The following is a 16,586-nucleotide window of genomic DNA, read 5'->3' on the forward strand; positions in this document are numbered from 1 at the left end:
CGCAGCGAGCGAGCCAACGTTCGGGACGCGTGGATGGTGGCAGAAAAAAGATGCGCTATGTGTGGAGCTGCTCAGTAATACGCTACACTATGTAGCAGAGGATAGGCAAATTGTTCTTGTTGCCTCTCCAGAATGGCGTCGATGTCTTCGTCAATATCACGGGCTTGCTCGATAGCCTCTGCAAGGGCAAGAAACGCACTGGAGGCTTTTTTTGCTTCTTCATGATTATCCTTGATCTCGACATTAATTACGTGGACGGAGCGATTCAGTTCATGCCGTCGGCTCAGCAAATCTGGCACCGTAAGTAGCGCACGCACATACCTTCACAAACGCTATCGAAGCACCGCTCTTCACAAGTAATGACCACATCGGAAACCCTACGACACTCCTGCCACCGCTCTGGAGCCGTTTTTATGTGCCGATTCCGATCGAGCATCGGTAACAGCCCGTTGGCTTCGTATAGCCGGGGATCTTTCCTCAAAAGATCCTGGTACATGGTGTCGTATGGCGTTCCGAATGCGTAAATGTTAGGTTTATCGATAGATGGCCCAGGCAGTCGCACCGCTGACCCCGTGCCACATGACGTCACTTGAAATCCGGCCTCCCTGACGGTGAGTGAGTCGTACATACTTGAGCACGGCATGTGCTGACATGGAGCGATTTTGATTGCTTGCACAGACAACACAAAATGCAACATGACCATGCCGTTGAGGATCTGCTGCCATTGTGCTGCGCTTTGTCGTCACACAACACCCGCGCGAGAAAAGGGACCCACGCGGCTCTGCTGCGCCCAGCGGCTCCAAAAGTGGAGGCCGCGGGGAAAGTGGACACCGGCCGACATCGAAGGTCGTTTTTATCGAGCGATGCCATGCATCGTCGTATGAGTGCCTAGATGAATCCACACACACACGATGAGGCGCGCGCGTCGCCGCATGAGGCAGCTGATTTCTCGAGTACGGAAGGGGATGTAGAAGCTGCTGCCTCCAAATACATGGACGAGCTCACGGCGCGTGTCCTTGCTTCGTCCTCGGCCATCCAGGACCACCGCGGTGACATAACCCCCGCACCCGATGAGGACGAGGCGCCCCTCACTGATGGTGATTTGGACTCGAAAACGGCTGAGAGCTTGGAAAAGTTCATGTCCACGCTGAAAGAACATTTGCAACTTGAGCAGGATACATGGGACATGTCGCAACCGTCCGCCTCTACCTCGGCGTTGCCCTTGTCATCCCTACCTACTACTGACAACATGGTACCAATGGCACTTTCGCCTCTTCCTCCGCGCGAGCGAGTGCATACATTGACGCCGGACGAGCACTGTGCGAAGGTGGCGCACCTCGTCCGAGAGCACATGCAGCAAGAAGCGCATGGTATGCACGATATTGTACCTGGCAGCCTGACGCCGCCTCTCATGACCAAGATCAGATGTGTACATGCGAGTGTGGCACAGAAATCCTATGGCTCCGAGAAGCGATTCTTGTGTCCGCCACCGATCGTGCATGTGCAGGGCACGCTTCGGCATACACCGAGCACCCCCATGTTGCTCATGCAGGTGCAGGGTGAGGATGGCGACAGTTTCTCAGGTGAGCAAATGACGCCTCTGGATGAAACAGGACACGCGCGATTCACCGAATTGCATGTCACCGGCACGGGCAAGGCCAAGAGTTTCCGCCTCCAGCTCCATTTGCTATCGCCGAGGGATGGTTCTGCTCCTACCAAGCGCATCCGAGTGGGTGCCGGATCAGACGCAGCTATATCGCGTAGTGCCAGCTGGGCCAGCTTTGACTCGGCGCCCATTGGCATTATTTCCAAACCGTCCAAACGCATTGCCAAGGCGCGAAATGTGTCGGCCCATATTACGAAAGACACATGTGTGTCGCTCTTTAATCGCATCAATTCCCAGACATACCGCACCAAGTATCTGTGTGCACAAGATGGTCGGCTATTTGCACAAAGTCGTTCATGGACGGCATTTCGCCTTGTGGTGCTCTCACGGCGCGAGGCAGCTGGGCCCCAAGACATGGCGGATGAAAGCGTACTCACCTATGGCTCTGTCATTGTGTTGGTCGATCCTGACTCTGGAGCTTCGACAGATCCCCTTATCGTGTGCAAGGTAGACCGCGGGCGTATTTTGCCTCCTATCGATGGCCAGATCGTGCACGATGAGGACGAAGGAAACGCATGGGGCGCTGTGGCGCAGATGCAAAAGGTAGCTCTTATGCGCTATGTGCCATCTGAGAGTGGCTGGTCGTTGCAACCACATACGCCGAGAACGTACTTGTGTGCAGGCACACCACCACCGGCGGTACCGGCGCTGTCGCTGGAGGCCGGCGCGGCAATGCGTGCTGAAGCACCAGACGATGCACACTCGATGCCTCTTGCCTTCGCTAGCACACGACCCCTGCCATGGTCGGAGCATATTGTGATGGACGAGGCCGAAGACGCCTTTTGCTGGACGCTTGTGGGCATTTCACACTTTGAGTACACGTTCATGGACGTGGATACGCTCGGATTGCGCGGCACATCGGCTTCGATGGGCCTGGCCCTCACGCCTTTTCCACTCGTTACGACCATGCCTTTTTACGACGCTGCGACTCATAAACTCGCGATGACAGTACAGCATTTTTTCTACGTGCGGGACTCAGCCGCCCTGCAAACGCCGCGCGACGCGTATGCTGCCACGCACGCGCCAAACGCGCAACTCGAGCCGCTCGAAATATGGCTGGGGCCACTGGGGCCCCTGACGCTCGCTTCTGTGCCGGTGCCGGAAAGCGACGAGGCTGAAGTCGCCGTTCAGCTTCCGCTGCTTGCACAAATCCTTGGTGCGCGTCTCGGCGCACCCAAGTCGCCCCTCTCGTCCTGCACGCTTCCGCTGCTCTTTGTGCGCGCGCACGACAGTACAATATACCATTCTGGACGCCATGTGTTGTGTCAAGATCTCGTGGCTGTCGTGCGTGCAGCCGGCGATAACAGTGCCGCTAATGCGTTACAGAAGCTCAATGTCGGTCTAGGGGAGCAGGCCGGGGCTCATGAGCTTCCGCCTGGTAGTGTATGGACATTACGAGTGATTTAGCAGCAGTAAGGGCGGTCGCTGACCCTGCAGGCATCCGATGGGCGTCGGCGTGTACGACCGAGGTGCGCGACGCCATCCTGTAGGCGCGTCTTCGTCGTCATTCGTCAGCTGAGCGGGCTGCGCCGGAACATCTAGCGGTGCAACAGCGCGGGTCTCCATCTCGGCTAAACACGCAGAAGCGGGTATCTCGACACCTTCCGTAGATATCGTTCGCACGCGGCACAACTCGGCGATACTCTGACGCCAGGCTTCATCGGCGTCGGCCTGATAGATGGTCTTGGCCAGATGGTGCATATCGTCCTCGTCGGAACGAGACGCATTCAATGCACTGTACACAATCACGCGAGACAATGGCATGACGTGAGGTGCAAAACGCCGCTGCAAGACGCCCTGTCGCACGTCACTCGGCACGCCCACGTCAAAGTGGGACAGGTGCTCGAGCCACCCACGCACATACGAGCCAAAGGAAGTCGATGCCTGCACAAGTGCATCAGACAGCATCGGTAAGAACAAAGATGATATGTGATGCATGCGCCATAGCAGGGGATCCCATACCTGCGCGGCCTCGTCTGGGACGTGCCATGTTCTGCGTCGCTTCAGATCGGCCGGAAAGAGGGCGCCTGGTAAGAGGAGCTGCGATACGAGCACAGTCAAGATGGGCGCCACATCCTGGTGCTGTATTTCATTGTCCGTGTTCTGTGCATCACGACCAAGCCTCGCCGCCGTACTGGACGGCTGGCGTTGTTGTTGGCATGCGTCACGGACCCACTGCTCGATGTCGGAGAGCGCATGAAGATGCGGTGGAGCACTACGCTGAGCCAAGCTCGCGTCTCTCAGTACAGCCGTGGCGTGCTTGCGGTACGCATACACAAGTTGAGCCGCTCGCACCGTGGCCGTGTCATCCGGCGCAGCTGGGTCTTCTAGGGTATCATCATGTGCGTACAGCGTGGGCTTCCAGTAGTGCTGATCAAGCCAGGCGAGGGCGCGTTCGCATGCAGTTCGACATACACTCTTGCTCGGAAGGTCTTCATGCGTCGCTGAGTGGCGCACTTGCACGAGCCATTGCGGCAGGCCAATGCGCTCAGCAATCGCGCCAATAGACTGAGCAAATGCGCCTGTCTGGAACGAGTCGACAACCGAGTTGACAAAGCGCGTGAGCGCCATGGCATACAGGGCACGGGCAGCATAGTCAGATGCGTGCGCTTGGTCCGACACGATGCTCTGGACCAGCAGCGCCGTCGACTCAACGGCCTGTGGACACGATCCACGATGCATCCAGAGGCGCACAACGCCTAGAGCAGACTCTACGCTCGACTGATCAAGCCTGTTGCTATACAGACCCTCGTGAACGTATGCGAGCTCGTCACCGACATGTCCATAGTACGGCGAGCGCCGCGGCAGGCGCATGGTTCGAGGAAAAAAAAAGGGGCGTCTCGCGATGCCGTCAGTCACGTGGCTGCGAAAGGCGGTGGACCAGGGGGACCCTTCGCTGAGCGCTCGGACCACGTTCCATCATGTCGTTGCCACCGACGCTGCAGGCGCTATCTATTGGCGCGCGCGATGCCACTAACACGCTAGAGTTGTATCTTGATTATCTGTGCCCTTTCTCAGCCAAGATTTTCCTCAACTTTCACGAGCATATCGCTTCGATGGTGAGTGGCAATGATGCGCGCTACCGCGGTCAGCTACGTGTCGTGATCCGCCCTGTGCCTCAGCCATGGCATGCCTCTTCCACGTGGCTGCATGAGACGGCTCTGGCAGTGGCCCGCCTTGCGCGATCAGATGAACACATGCTAGAAGATCCGCAGACGAATGCGTTTTGGCAGTACTCCGTTGCGCTCATGCGCGAGTCGGAGCGTTGGAACGATGCGAATGTGCGCGCTAAGAGCGCCGATGAAGTGCGCGCCGAGCTGACATCGCTCGCCGTATCCGTCTTGGGCGAAGATGCACGTAAGAGTGGCTCGGCACCGCTTGTGCGCCTGGACAGTGGCCAGACCCTCACGGAGGCCGTGCGCGGCTGGACACGTGTGGGTGAGGGAAATAGTGGCTCCCGCATTGTGCCAGATCTCAAGTACTGCGTGAAGATCGGACGCCAGAATTCCATCCACGTCACACCCACTGCTCTCTGGAATGGCGTGGTCGAGCCGAGTGTCTCGAGCTCGTTTTCTCGTGAGCAATGGGTCCAATTCTTGGACGAGCGTATGCCACGTGCCAATATGTAGAAGAGCCGTAGTCGGCTCGCCCTTTTTCTCTCCACGTCATGTCGGCAGCAGTGACACAGACGACGCTGCCCTTGCCGCTGATCTCGCGCGGCAAGGTGCGTGACATTTATGATGCACAGTTGACAGAGGGCCTATACAAGGATGCACTCTTGATTGTAGCCACCGATCGCATCTCCGCGTACGATGTGGTTCTTGCTAACGGTATCCCAGACAAGGGCCGAATCCTGCATGCCATCTCAACGATGTGGTTTGAAATGCTGACGCCCCATATCGTGCCATCCCATGTGCTCGCGACCAAGTGGGAGCAGCTCCCCGCGGATCTCCAGAAGAAGCTCGAGGGTGTGCGAGAGCAGGTGGATGGCCGTGCCATGCTCGTTCGGCGTGCCAAGGTGCTGCCGATCGAGGCGATTGTGCGTGGCTACCTGTCGGGCAGCGCGTGGAAAGAGTACCAGAAGACGACGCACGTACACGGACAACCACTTGTACCTGGACTCCGCGAGAGCCAGAGGATTCCTGATGGCCCCCTCTTTACGCCCTCGACCAAGGCCGAGGTGGGCGAGCATGACGAGAATATCAGTGTGGAACAGGCCACCCAGCTCCTGGGCGACGGGCTTGCTAAGAAGGTGCAGGACAAGTCTGTCGCCCTATTCACGGCTGCGTCTGAGTTTGCCGAGCAGCATGGTCTTATCCTGGCCGACACCAAGTTTGAGTTTGGTCTCGTGGAAGACGGTGAGCTGATCGTGGTCGACGAAGTGCTGACGCCTGACTCGTCGCGCTTCTGGCCAAAGGACACGTATCAAGTGGGGCAGTCGCAGCCGAGCTTTGACAAGCAGTTTGTGCGTGACTGGATGACATCGCAAGGTCTAGACAAGACGGCGATCCACTCGAAGGAACCTGTCGTGCTCCCTGACGGGGTCGTGCAACAGACGACGGCATTGTACCGTGAGGCATACAAGCGCTTTACAGGAAAGGACTTTGCATAGACGCTAGCTATGGTACGTGCCGCTTCCGAGGCGTAATACTGGGCACATCACGGTTGGTATCATAGTCCTGCAGAGGCCAACGGTCGGTCAGCGTGCCCAGTGCCGTGTGTACCTCCTTGACGGTCTGAATGGCTGTGCGAGTCGACGCGCGCGATGCCTGAATGTATTGCTCCGCAGGTGCAGCAACCTGCTCCGTAGCCTGTCCGACGCTTTCGCGGGCCGTGTCTTCGGCGTCTTGGACGTGCCGCTGGTGCGCGCTCCATGCTTGCTGGTGGGACTGCTCGCTGTCAGTAACGTGTCGCACTGCCTGCTCCATCTGCATCAGAGCGGTCTGGTGCTCATGCCTGGCTTGCTGCATGGCCTGTTGCTGAGCCGTGATAAGCGGTATCGTAGATGCATGGGCATGCGCGGCATCGCGCTCTGCATGCGTTGCTTCACTCGCGTGGTGAGCCAGACGGGTGTCTTGGGTATGCACAAAGGTATCGATAGCTTGAACGAGAGCTGCTTTGAGTGTATCTGCGTCCGTCTGCATGGCGCGCTGGGCCTCGTTCCACCGCTGCGCAGCGCGCACGGCATGCTCGTGTGCGTGTGCTGAGCTTGCCTGGGCGTGCTGCGCAAACGCCTCGGTACGTGACGCAGTCTCAATGAGGCTCGTGTGCCATGCGCGTCCCAGACTTTGAGATGTCTCTAGCAGCTCCGCTACATGCCTCGCATGCGTCTGAATGGACGTGCCGAAGGCAGCGGCTGACCGGGTATGCTCGGTGTGCAGCGCATCAAGATGTTGCTGCAGAATCTGCGCGACGTGCTCAGTGAAAGCAGGGGCATCGCCGACAGATTCCATGGACGTCAGCGAGGACGCGATGCTCCGCTGGATGCATGCAGCATGTGCACGAACGCGCTCCATGAGGGAAGCCAGATCTTCTTGGGCCCGCTGAGCCAGGGTCTGTAGCTCTGACTCGGCCCGCGCCGCGTCCGCCTCGCGTTTCGCCAGCACACGTGAATTCTGCTCGAGCTGCTCCTGCATGCTGTGCAGCCGGCTCGCCGATACATCGGCGCCACGCTGGTGCTCGTCGAGCTGCTTTCTGAGAAGTGCACGCTCAGCTTCCATATGGGCCCAGGATTCTTGGCTCACGTAGATGCCGTTTTGGGCGCGTGTGGCGGCCAAGTCACTGCGTAGACGGTCCATTTCAGCGACGTATTCACGGAGAAGCGCTGCACGAGTCATGCGCTGACTCGCCTCGGGGCGGTTTTTGATCGATTTGGCCCGAGACGCATAGTCCAGCGTGGACAGCGTCTCTTCCACGTTTTCGCGGTCGTCACTGACGGTCGCGATAATGCAAGTCTTGGCACGTCCACCCAGCGAGTCTTGCAGCAAACGTGTCAGCCGCGACTCGCGGTACGGCACATGCGCACTCCCTTCTACGAGGGCGTTGATCACCCGGCCGAGCGTCAACAGGCTCTGGTTGATCGCGCCAGCCTCGCGTGCGCGCCGATGCTCGGCACCGCTGCGTCCGATGCTCTCGCTGCCGGCCAAATCCACCAGATTCATCTTGCCGATCCGCATCATTTCCTCGCCTTGGCTGCGCGTGCCAGTCGTGTCCTTGACATGCACTGTCAGCGAGAATACGCAGTGGGAGCGACTGGACGTATGGTTGCACAGCGTCGAGGCGACGTGCCGTCGCTCACTTCCTCGTCGTAAGAGTGCCAGCCCATGCGCTGCACTCGTAAGTGGCACTTCTTCCACACCCTGCAGCATGATGCCGCGGCCCCGTGGATCGTCGTACATACGCAGAGACGTCGGCTCATCACTGAGCAGGTCACGCAGCTCCTCATTGTACAGCTCGACCAAAGACATGCGCACCGCAAAGTCGCTGCCGCGCGACTCGAGCACATGAAAGAGGCGGTACAAGGCGCGTGGAATCACGCCTGCGTCGGGTGCATACGTTTCCATGAACGACGATAAATCACCCTCCATCGTATGTGTCTTGCCTGTGCCCGTCTGTCCATACGCGAAAATCGTGCAATGGTATCCTAGGAGCACATCGTCCAGTACGCTCCCTATGGCTTCCGTATACACCATATTCTGATCCGCCTCTGCACTTAGCACCTGATCAAACGCGTACGTTCTAGAGCGCGATGACGACGGCGACGCATCCTGCACGAGCGTCACATGCTCACCACGCGCCCCCTCTGTGACCAGCACACTCTCGCCCGCCGGTGCCGTGCCCCGCACACGCACCAGCACTCGCATCGATGTCTCCGCACGGCGATGATCCGGCACACTCGTAGCCGAGGCAGAGCGGCCTCCTGGTGCAGCACGCACGCTACTTGCCGCACTCGCCGATACGGCGCGCCCAGGCGCACGCAGGCCAAGGTGCGCACGTCGGTACGTCGTCGACATGGCCGCTGTCGCCAGCGCTCCTCTCGCTTCCCAACAGCGCGCGTCGTCGACGCGTTGATATCACGTGATCGTACTATGTGGAGCGCACCACAGGGCGACACTGGCGTCCTGGGCCAGGCTGCCCGAGGCGAGCAGGGGTCGCGTGGGGTGCACAGCGACGCAGGAGACGACGTCTCGGTGGGCGGCAAGTTTGCACACGACCTCTTTGGTCTGCACATCCCATACGTAGACGCAGTGGTCTTCGCTGCCACAGACGACGCGGGTATGTGTGCCGTCCAACACAAAGAGGCTCGTACCGGCATACTGGGCATTCTTGTGGGACGTGTAGGACTTGACGACGCGCGCATTGGCAATGTCCCAAAGGCGCACCACATGATCGAGACTGGATGCGAGAAGGTGCAGCGATGACGGCGAGAACTGGACGGAGCCGACAGGCGCCTGATCGGTGTGCTGCAGCGTGCGGAGGCACAGGCCCGCATTGGTATCCCACAGTCGAATTAGGCCATCGTACGAGCTGCTGGCGATCATGGTGCCGTCAGCACAAAAGTCCAAGCTCGTGACTGCCTCGGAGTGTGCCGCAATCTCACGGTGGCAAGTGCCTCGCTGCATGTCCCATAGGCGAATGGTCTCGTCAAATCCACCACTGACCAGCAGCGTACTTAGCGGATGACATGCGACGCACATGATGTACGACGTATGCCCAAGGAGCGTGCGTACAAGTCGTCCCGTGTCCGCATCCCACAGACGCACCGTTTTGTCATCGGATACACTTGCGACATAGCATGAATCTCGTGTCCAGCACAAGCCATTCACGCCCTGCGTATGCCCTGCGACGGTATGCAGCAGCCGCCCTGACCGGACTTGCCATATGTTCACAAGCGCATCCGCACCGCCCGTCGCTAATTTCTCACCATCGGGTGAGAAAGACAGGCATGTGACGCCCCGAGTATGTCCATACAACATGTACTGCAAGGTGTAGGCATCGCCCGTGTCAGGGGGCTGGGACGACACCATACGGTGGGCGCTTGTGGAGATAAAGAAAAAGCGCGTCGGCTCACGTTTGCTCCACGTCATTGAGCATGTCGGGAACGCCAGCGTTCAAGCGTCTTCGCCGCGGTGCCGTTGAGGTAGAGGATGCAAGCACGGGCAAATTAGGACCTGGTGCGTACGATTGTGCTAACGAAACAGAATTTCAGGATGCAGGATGCCTGCTCAACTCGGAAGTGCATCTCTTCTTTTCTCGACCTGGCGAGGCGTCGGAAGGTCTTTCTTCGTACGTGTCAAGCACTCACACCAGTGTCACGCAAAAAACCAAGGAATATGTCGACGATTTCAGCAGGTTCAAGGACCAGTCTACGATTCGAGAAGTGCGCGCCTTGCTCATCAAGCATGCGGCGCAGCCAGACATGGACGAGGCCGACGAGCACAAAGGTCTGCAACTGTCACAATTTGAGATGGCGCAACTCGCCAACCTTTCCATCACAGATATCGACGAGGCACGTACTCTGATTCCCACGTACGTATACATCAGCTCACATTAGACTCGCTACCAAGGACGAAACGCAGCTGGAATCCCTACTTCATGAACTCTCTGCGATTCGTTCGTTCGCCTAATACCATAGATGCTTCTGCATGCATTCCATATCGAGGGACCCACCAAATAATATACAAAGCCAAACGCAGCGCCGCCCAAATGAGCCACATGATCAAACACGCGCCACCCACGAACGGCGCCTACCACATCAAGGAGCACGAGACTGCCAAAGCCCCACTTGATAGGGAACGTCAACATGGGCAAGAACACAAGACTAAGTTGTACATGCGGCATCGTACAAGCGCATAGGGCAAAGGCGGCATAAATCGCACCACTGGCCCCGAGACTGGCGCGTCGCGCCAGTCTCGGGGCTGGCTTGGGTACCATGCGCCACCGCCAGGCAAGGGCTAGGTGACTCACAAGCGATGCAAACAGGCCAGCTGCCACGTAGAACGCCACAAAATGCGGTTGGGTATCTGCCTCGACCTGAGCGTCGCGCTTGTCGCGAGGCAGCGCTTGGATGGCGCAACTCCCGACAGACCATAATGCCAAATTGTTCAGGACGAAGTGAGCGAGGCCCTTGTGACTCGTAGCAGAGGTAAGCAGTGTCACAACACGACCTGAGGCAGGTCGATGCGTAAATAAGCGGTACATGAGGGACGTCGTACGCAGAGCAGGCGATAGCATCCATGCCGCAAAGACGGCTGTATGCAATGCCACCAGCGGCACGACAGCTTGCTGATATGTCGGTAGTCCAAGGTACGTATCAGCGACTTTTTCGTACACGCACAAGCAGGCACGGCGCAGCGCATGCGGCCACGCTTGCAGAGAGACAGCCAGGCGATGGTATCCTTGGGCCCATTGCTCCGCGCGATCATTCTGCACGAGCATCTCGTAATTCTTGCGCGTGCCAAGGAAAAACGAAAAGGAGATGCTGGCGTCTGTTTCGCGCGCGATGCGCTCATTGGTACGCACCGACCATGCCGCGCATCCCAGGTACGTAACGGCTGACACGCCACCTACGAACCCCAAGGCACGAAAAATGGATGGCGGCGGGGTCAGACGAATGCGCCGTGCATTATTCACGTCCGCACGATGCAAACGCGACACGCGCGCCGAACACCGGGAGGTCGTATGCAGCGTACGCCCCAGCCATGTCGAGAAGAGCATACTAGGGGTCCTACGAGCGACCAATGCAGGTATGACGCGTCCCTCGCGGCCAATGATGTGATCCATGCATGCCCCGATTGGAGCTTATCCATCGGGGGCGGACATGCTGGGGCGCACCTGGAGAGCATGACTGGTTGTATATGACTCTACGCGTTCGGTACGTTTATCAATCACTCCGAACCATGAGTACTGTGGCGAGTCAGCCTTCTCGGTTTCTCACGAAACCATCGTCGCGCATGTACGAGGAGCTGCATCGCGGCACGGATGTGTGGACGATATTCAACCCCGCGAATTTTCCTGGTGCCGTGAATCTGGGCCAGGGCTTTATGAACTGGAAGCCGCCTTCGCAGGTGCTGGAACAGATGCAAAAAGAGATGGTGACTCGAACAGAGCTGCACCACTATTCGCCGGCGCGTGGTCGGCCGCGCCTCTTGCAAGCTCTGAGTGATACGTACTCGCGCAGCTTTCACAAGCCCCCGACAGGCGACAGCGTAACACAGGGTCTCGTGGAGTACGATGCCCAGGGCTTGCCCGTGCAGCGTCCTGTGAGTGATGTGAGTTTGGATGCATCGAGCGAGATTGTCGTCACGGCCGGTGCAAATGAGGCCATGTTCTCCGTGACAACGGCGTTTCTGGAAGAGGGTGACGAGGTGATTCTATTCGAGCCATTCTTCGATCAATACGTGTGTGAGACGAGTTTCAATGGTGGCGTACCTGTCTATGTCCAGATGGTGCCGCCGCCGCCAGGGAAGCGCGTCGTCTCTGGCAACGACTGGAAGTTCGATTGGGCCAAGCTGGAGGAGAAGCTCTCGAGTCCCAAGGCCAAAGCGCTCTTCCTCAACACGCCTCACAACCCGATTGGCAAAGTGTGCACGCTCGAGGAGCTCCGGCGCCTGGCACAATTATGCATCAAATACGACATCCTCGTCATTTCCGACGAAGTATATGACTGCCTCACGTACGACGGCCACGAGCATATCCGCATAGCCTCGATATCTGGCATGTGGGAGCGGACCGTGACCATTGGCAGTGCAGGCAAATCGTTCTCGTGCACGGGATGGCGCGTTGGCTGGGCAATGGGACCTGCCCACCTCATTACTCCGACGCTTGCGGCGCACGTCCGCATCACATTCTGTGTGAACTCGCTAGCAACAGAAGGCACCGCTATGGCCTTTGAGGCTGCGAGTACGAACGGCTTTTTCGAACAGCAGCGCAACGAGTACCAAGCCCGCCGGAAGGAGCTCACCGATGTGCTTGACCATCTCGGACTGACGTACACGATGCCACATGGCAGCTACTTTGTTCTGGTGGATGCATCCAATATACGCATTCCCGACGACTTCGACCTGCCTGAGCAAGTCCGACGTAAACCACGAGATTACCACGTCTGTTGGTTCGTGGGAAAGGTATGTGATGTGGTAGCGATTCCCGTCACAGCATTTTGCTCGGAAGAAGGGATCGCGATGGGCGAGCGATTCATCCGCTTTGCCTTTTGTAAAGACGGCCAAATGACGGAGGCAGGACGCCGCCTCCAAACAGTACGTGCCCCAAGGAGGCTGACCCCAGCTTCGCGACTATATGTAATTCGCGGCCTTTGCTTACGTGTAGCGCCACAGCTGTGCAATCCCTGGACAGAAATTTTGCCCCACATTTATAGAGCCATGTCACTCTTCCGCGCACACGAACTCACACCAACCCATGTCAGATGCTTGGCATGATGCACCGAGTGCATCATTGCTCAAAGACAAGGCACCGCGATTGGATGCTGCATCGATGCATCGACGTAGGCGTCCTCGCGTGAAGAGCCATAGCCGCTCACAATCGAGCCGTCGCGCCCGCCCCAACAAAGTTTCGAGAGACAACGCGACCACAGACCGCCGTCGCTCTTATGCAGACGTACAGAGAAGTAAAGCAGACAACGCTGTGGGTATCCGATTCGAGAAGGCTCCCCCCGCGTATGACCGTTTCGTGTATCATGCTGAGGCCCGACGTCCTCGGCGTCCTCATTCGCGCGAGATCAAGTCTCGTCGTCATAAACGCCCAGCAGCCCGCTCTGCGAGCGAACGTCATGAGGCAGGGACTCATGAAGCCGTGCGCCATGAGCGCCGTCGTTCGCGCCATAGCATGGCAACGGTCTCGCACCCCACAGAACGTCCTCAACGTCGCCGCAGTCGGCGACCAAAGAGCTCAGCGGATCCGGATGGCCGGTCGACACGCTCCCCTACCACTTCTGCTACAGAAAAGCGTACGGAACGCTCCAAGCGCTCGATCATGGTGCCGTCACAATCCCTGGCTGATGAGCCGGTATTCCAAGATGGCTTGACAGGGCCGCCTAGTGACGCCGATGATACCCAAGCGATATCACAACCATCTCTTATAAATACACCAGCCTATCGCCTGTCTTTTCTCGGCGGACTCTCTGTGTTTCGAAGCGATCCAGTCAAGCAACATCGGAAATTTGATGAAAAACAGCGCAAAAAGCAGCTCAAAGAACAAGCGCTCCAGGCGCGAAAGGAGGCGCAGGACCAAAGGGCTGCTGAGAAAGAAAAACTCGCCCAGAAACGCAAAGTTGCCGCGTTGGTAGAGCAGCAAAAGCGTGATGCTGCCAAGGCGCGGCGTAAGCAGGAAAAGGAGGACAAGCAAAACGCAGCCCAAACGGCGAGGCAAGCCAAGGCGAGCGAGGCATTTATGCTAGCACAGCAGCGTGAACGCGAGCGCGAGTTGTCCGAGCTGGGTCGCAAACAGCGTCGTCTCATGTCTATTACGCCGTTTCGTCCTCGGGATCCGACGCGGTCGGGTCCGAGACTGGCTCCTCTCCAGCGTCATCTTCTTGTCAAGACCCTCGTCATGATGCAGATGCAGACAGAGTGGCAGAGTCTGGCTCGGCGTGGTATGATCGGACTTTATGGGTACCCCTTTGTTTTTGGCACAGCGAGCCCGGAGCGACACAAGTGGACCTCTATGTGGCAGAGGCAACGCGTACATGAGCCACATCGAATGTTTGCTCCCACGGAAGAGCCGCTGATTCTGCGGCATCTGTTCCATGTGCACATGCGCCCATTCCCAGGCTTATCGAGTGCGCCTCCGTCGTTTTGGCAGAACCGTGTTCAGTGCCTGATAGACGAGTTTGTGACGCACGCTTTATCGACGTCGCGTGAACGCACTCAGCTTGTCCCGACACATATCTTGTCGCTCATCGCTACGCAATACCTTGGGCTGTTTTTCGCGCGTGGTATCGGTGTGCGTGGCGCCGATGAGCTGCGTGGTCCAGGGTGGGGGGACCCTGGCACGGAATCGTGGGGCGTCGGTAAGCAGTGGGGTGCAGGCACCGTCAAGCGCGGACTCGCGCGGCCGTATGAGCTGACGAAAGATGACGTGGACCTGATTGACTCGTTGTATGACGGTGAGGATCTGGTGGCGTGGCAGGCAGCCGGGCGTGAATCGAAACGGGTGCAGAGCGACTTTTCCGCCTTTAAGGAAAAAATCATTGAGCAGGAAGATGGCCTCGACGAGATGGTGGGATACCTGAGTATCAGCAACGTCCATAATCTGCCCCAAGAACTGCAGAACACGGCTGAAGGGCTGCGTATTCATGTCACACTCATGGTGCGCTGGCTGTTGGTGGATTCGCCGCTGGCCGATACGATCTTCGAGACTGTGCGCATCATTCACAGCATGTTTCCGTACTGGGCTGTGCGTCAGGCGCTGTCTGTGGCTAGTGCGAAACATATGGTCCAGCTCCTGCTCACAATATTTCTGGCGCAGCCTGTCGGCTCCGACTCGCTGCTTCAGCGGATCGTGGTATACACATTCACGCGTGAGTGCTCGGCGTTGGACGCATCGGTGATAGAGCCGATCCGCCGTGAATTGCCCGACGTGGTGCTTGTGAACAAGCTCGAAAAGTATGCACGCGAACGCACATCGGAAGACGTTGCGCACATGGAAGAGGATGCGGACCAGACGGGCAACGACATTCTCACGACAATCCTGCTGTCGAACTGGGATCCACTATTGGATATAACAACGCAGGATCATGTGCTGGCCATGCAAAAGGCTTATATGGCCTCGCCATTCCGTGCCAATCTGGACCTGGCATACCCATCTTCAACACCACAGGGCCAGTCCCAGCCTGCGACGCCGCCTTGGGAGACTGAAACTTCGGCGAGTAGTATGGCGGATGCTCGTGAATTTGCGCTACTTAAGCTGTACTTGCGCAGCTTGCTACAGAAGCACGACCGTCAGCGCATGGCCAAATGGTTCAGCTCGAGTCTCTTTGTCCAGTTCATCAAGGACTTGCTGCAGCATGTCTTTTACCGTGGTCTACAGGCCGCATCCAAGTCATCTGACCTGGGAGGTCGTCTGCACGATTTCCAGAAGTTGGTCGAGGACTTGATCGACGTGCGACGCCACACAGACAATGGCGTGGAGCACTGGATGGGCCTGGCTCACAGACACCACGAGTTCATCTACTTTTTCGTCCACGAGCTGGCACCTGTCATGGGCCCAGTATGGTCCTGGTGCCAAGAGACGCTCGACTATATGTCTCTGTCGACGAGTGATCCACAGCGCCCAGGCGACCGGCGTGCACAGGACATTGAGTTGAACCCAGACGAGATGCTGGAAGACGCACGCCTGACCGAGGAGGACACGGAGGAGATTGTCCGCGAACTGAACGATATCGCCTGCTACAGCCGCTGGAGTAAGATCCGTCGAGAGCTTGACTTTCGTCGCCTGTTTTTAAAGACGCGCGCGAGCAACTCTGAGATGCGCATGTCGAGGGCGATGCAGCAAGACATGGAGGATCTGGACGGCCTGATGAGTGAGCTGCTCCAAAAAGAAAAGGTGCCCATCGACGATGGCACTTGCGACGATGTTCGCGGCACGGAGCGAAGCTCGATGCCCTGGGCGTACTTTGACACCGTCGATCCTCTGGGTCAGTCCCTTATGGCCGAGCCTGAATTACCCTTCAAGTGTAAGGTATCGCGCGTGGGTCCCCGTCCGCCATCGCTGTTCTACATTCGGAAACTTCTGCCCATGTTCCGAGAGGTGCTCATTGCCGAAGTGCCCGACTGGCTCGATCCTGAGCTCAACGGCCCACCGCAGCCGACACCAAAGAACATCAAGCTCTCGTCTATCAAGTTGCTTCGCAAGACAAGCAAGTAGGTATGCAGCGTGGTCTATTTTGGATAAGGTGCTATAGGTA

General features: G+C 57.9%; 11 protein-coding genes across 11 annotated transcripts; 6 read left to right on the forward strand and 5 right to left on the reverse strand.

Annotated features, from left to right (window-relative positions):
- Nucleotides 1–71: 71 nt before the first annotated feature.
- On the reverse strand, nt 72–725 carry MRET_1493 (RNA polymerase II subunit A C-terminal domain phosphatase SSU72; the record flags this gene model as incomplete). Its single annotated transcript, XM_027628120.1, has 3 exons — nt 72–292; nt 322–605; nt 631–725. The coding sequence occupies 3 exons, from the start codon at nt 723–725 to the stop codon at nt 72–74; spliced, it is 600 nt and encodes a 199-aa protein (XP_027483527.1).
- A 167-nt stretch (nt 726–892) lies between these two features.
- MRET_1494 (recombining binding protein suppressor of hairless) lies at nt 893–3,073 on the forward strand (the record flags this gene model as incomplete). The annotated part of the gene is made up of 1 exon (XM_027628121.1): nt 893–3,073. One exon carries the CDS (start codon nt 893–895, stop codon nt 3,071–3,073), a length of 2,181 nt encoding a protein of 726 aa, XP_027483522.1.
- MRET_1495 (ribosomal biogenesis protein LAS1) lies at nt 3,059–4,480 on the reverse strand (the record flags this gene model as incomplete). Its single annotated transcript, XM_027628122.1, has 1 exon — nt 3,059–4,480. The coding sequence occupies one exon, from the start codon at nt 4,478–4,480 to the stop codon at nt 3,059–3,061; it is 1,422 nt and encodes a 473-aa protein (XP_027483521.1).
- Nucleotides 4,481–4,587: 107 nt separating this feature from the next.
- On the forward strand, nt 4,588–5,295 carry MRET_1496 (uncharacterized protein; the record flags this gene model as incomplete). The annotated part of the gene is made up of 1 exon (XM_027628123.1): nt 4,588–5,295. The coding sequence occupies one exon, from the start codon at nt 4,588–4,590 to the stop codon at nt 5,293–5,295; it is 708 nt and encodes a 235-aa protein (XP_027483524.1).
- Nucleotides 5,296–5,333: 38 nt separating this feature from the next.
- On the forward strand, nt 5,334–6,278 carry MRET_1497 (phosphoribosylaminoimidazole-succinocarboxamide synthase; the record flags this gene model as incomplete). The annotated part of the gene is made up of 1 exon (XM_027628124.1): nt 5,334–6,278. The coding sequence occupies one exon, from the start codon at nt 5,334–5,336 to the stop codon at nt 6,276–6,278; it is 945 nt and encodes a 314-aa protein (XP_027483523.1).
- A 7-nt stretch (nt 6,279–6,285) lies between these two features.
- MRET_1498 (kinesin family member 11) lies at nt 6,286–8,679 on the reverse strand (the record flags this gene model as incomplete). Its single annotated transcript, XM_027628125.1, has 1 exon — nt 6,286–8,679. One exon carries the CDS (start codon nt 8,677–8,679, stop codon nt 6,286–6,288), a length of 2,394 nt encoding a protein of 797 aa, XP_027483835.1.
- A 60-nt stretch (nt 8,680–8,739) lies between these two features.
- Nucleotides 8,740–9,693, reverse strand: MRET_1499 (COMPASS component SWD3; the record flags this gene model as incomplete). Its single annotated transcript, XM_027628126.1, has 1 exon — nt 8,740–9,693. The coding sequence occupies one exon, from the start codon at nt 9,691–9,693 to the stop codon at nt 8,740–8,742; it is 954 nt and encodes a 317-aa protein (XP_027483834.1).
- Nucleotides 9,694–9,758: 65 nt separating this feature from the next.
- Nucleotides 9,759–10,293, forward strand: MRET_1500 (DNA-directed RNA polymerase II subunit RPB4; the record flags this gene model as incomplete). Its single annotated transcript, XM_027628127.1, has 4 exons — nt 9,759–9,840; nt 9,868–9,952; nt 9,977–10,195; nt 10,221–10,293. The coding sequence occupies 4 exons, from the start codon at nt 9,759–9,761 to the stop codon at nt 10,291–10,293; spliced, it is 459 nt and encodes a 152-aa protein (XP_027483600.1).
- On the reverse strand, nt 10,226–11,383 carry MRET_1501 (mitochondrial serine protease; the record flags this gene model as incomplete). Its single annotated transcript, XM_027628128.1, has 1 exon — nt 10,226–11,383. One exon carries the CDS (start codon nt 11,381–11,383, stop codon nt 10,226–10,228), a length of 1,158 nt encoding a protein of 385 aa, XP_027483599.1.
- Nucleotides 11,384–11,523: 140 nt separating this feature from the next.
- Nucleotides 11,524–13,101, forward strand: MRET_1502 (kynurenine aminotransferase; the record flags this gene model as incomplete). Its single annotated transcript, XM_027628129.1, has 1 exon — nt 11,524–13,101. The coding sequence occupies one exon, from the start codon at nt 11,524–11,526 to the stop codon at nt 13,099–13,101; it is 1,578 nt and encodes a 525-aa protein (XP_027483598.1).
- Nucleotides 13,082–16,546, forward strand: MRET_1503 (sorting nexin; the record flags this gene model as incomplete). The annotated part of the gene is made up of 1 exon (XM_027628130.1): nt 13,082–16,546. The coding sequence occupies one exon, from the start codon at nt 13,082–13,084 to the stop codon at nt 16,544–16,546; it is 3,465 nt and encodes a 1,154-aa protein (XP_027483597.1).
- Nucleotides 16,547–16,586: the final 40 nt, after the last annotated feature.

Source organism: Malassezia restricta, chromosome II, assembly GCF_003290485.1.
Source record: "Malassezia restricta chromosome II, complete sequence".
Taxonomy (NCBI): Eukaryota; Fungi; Basidiomycota; class Malasseziomycetes; order Malasseziales; family Malasseziaceae; genus Malassezia; species Malassezia restricta.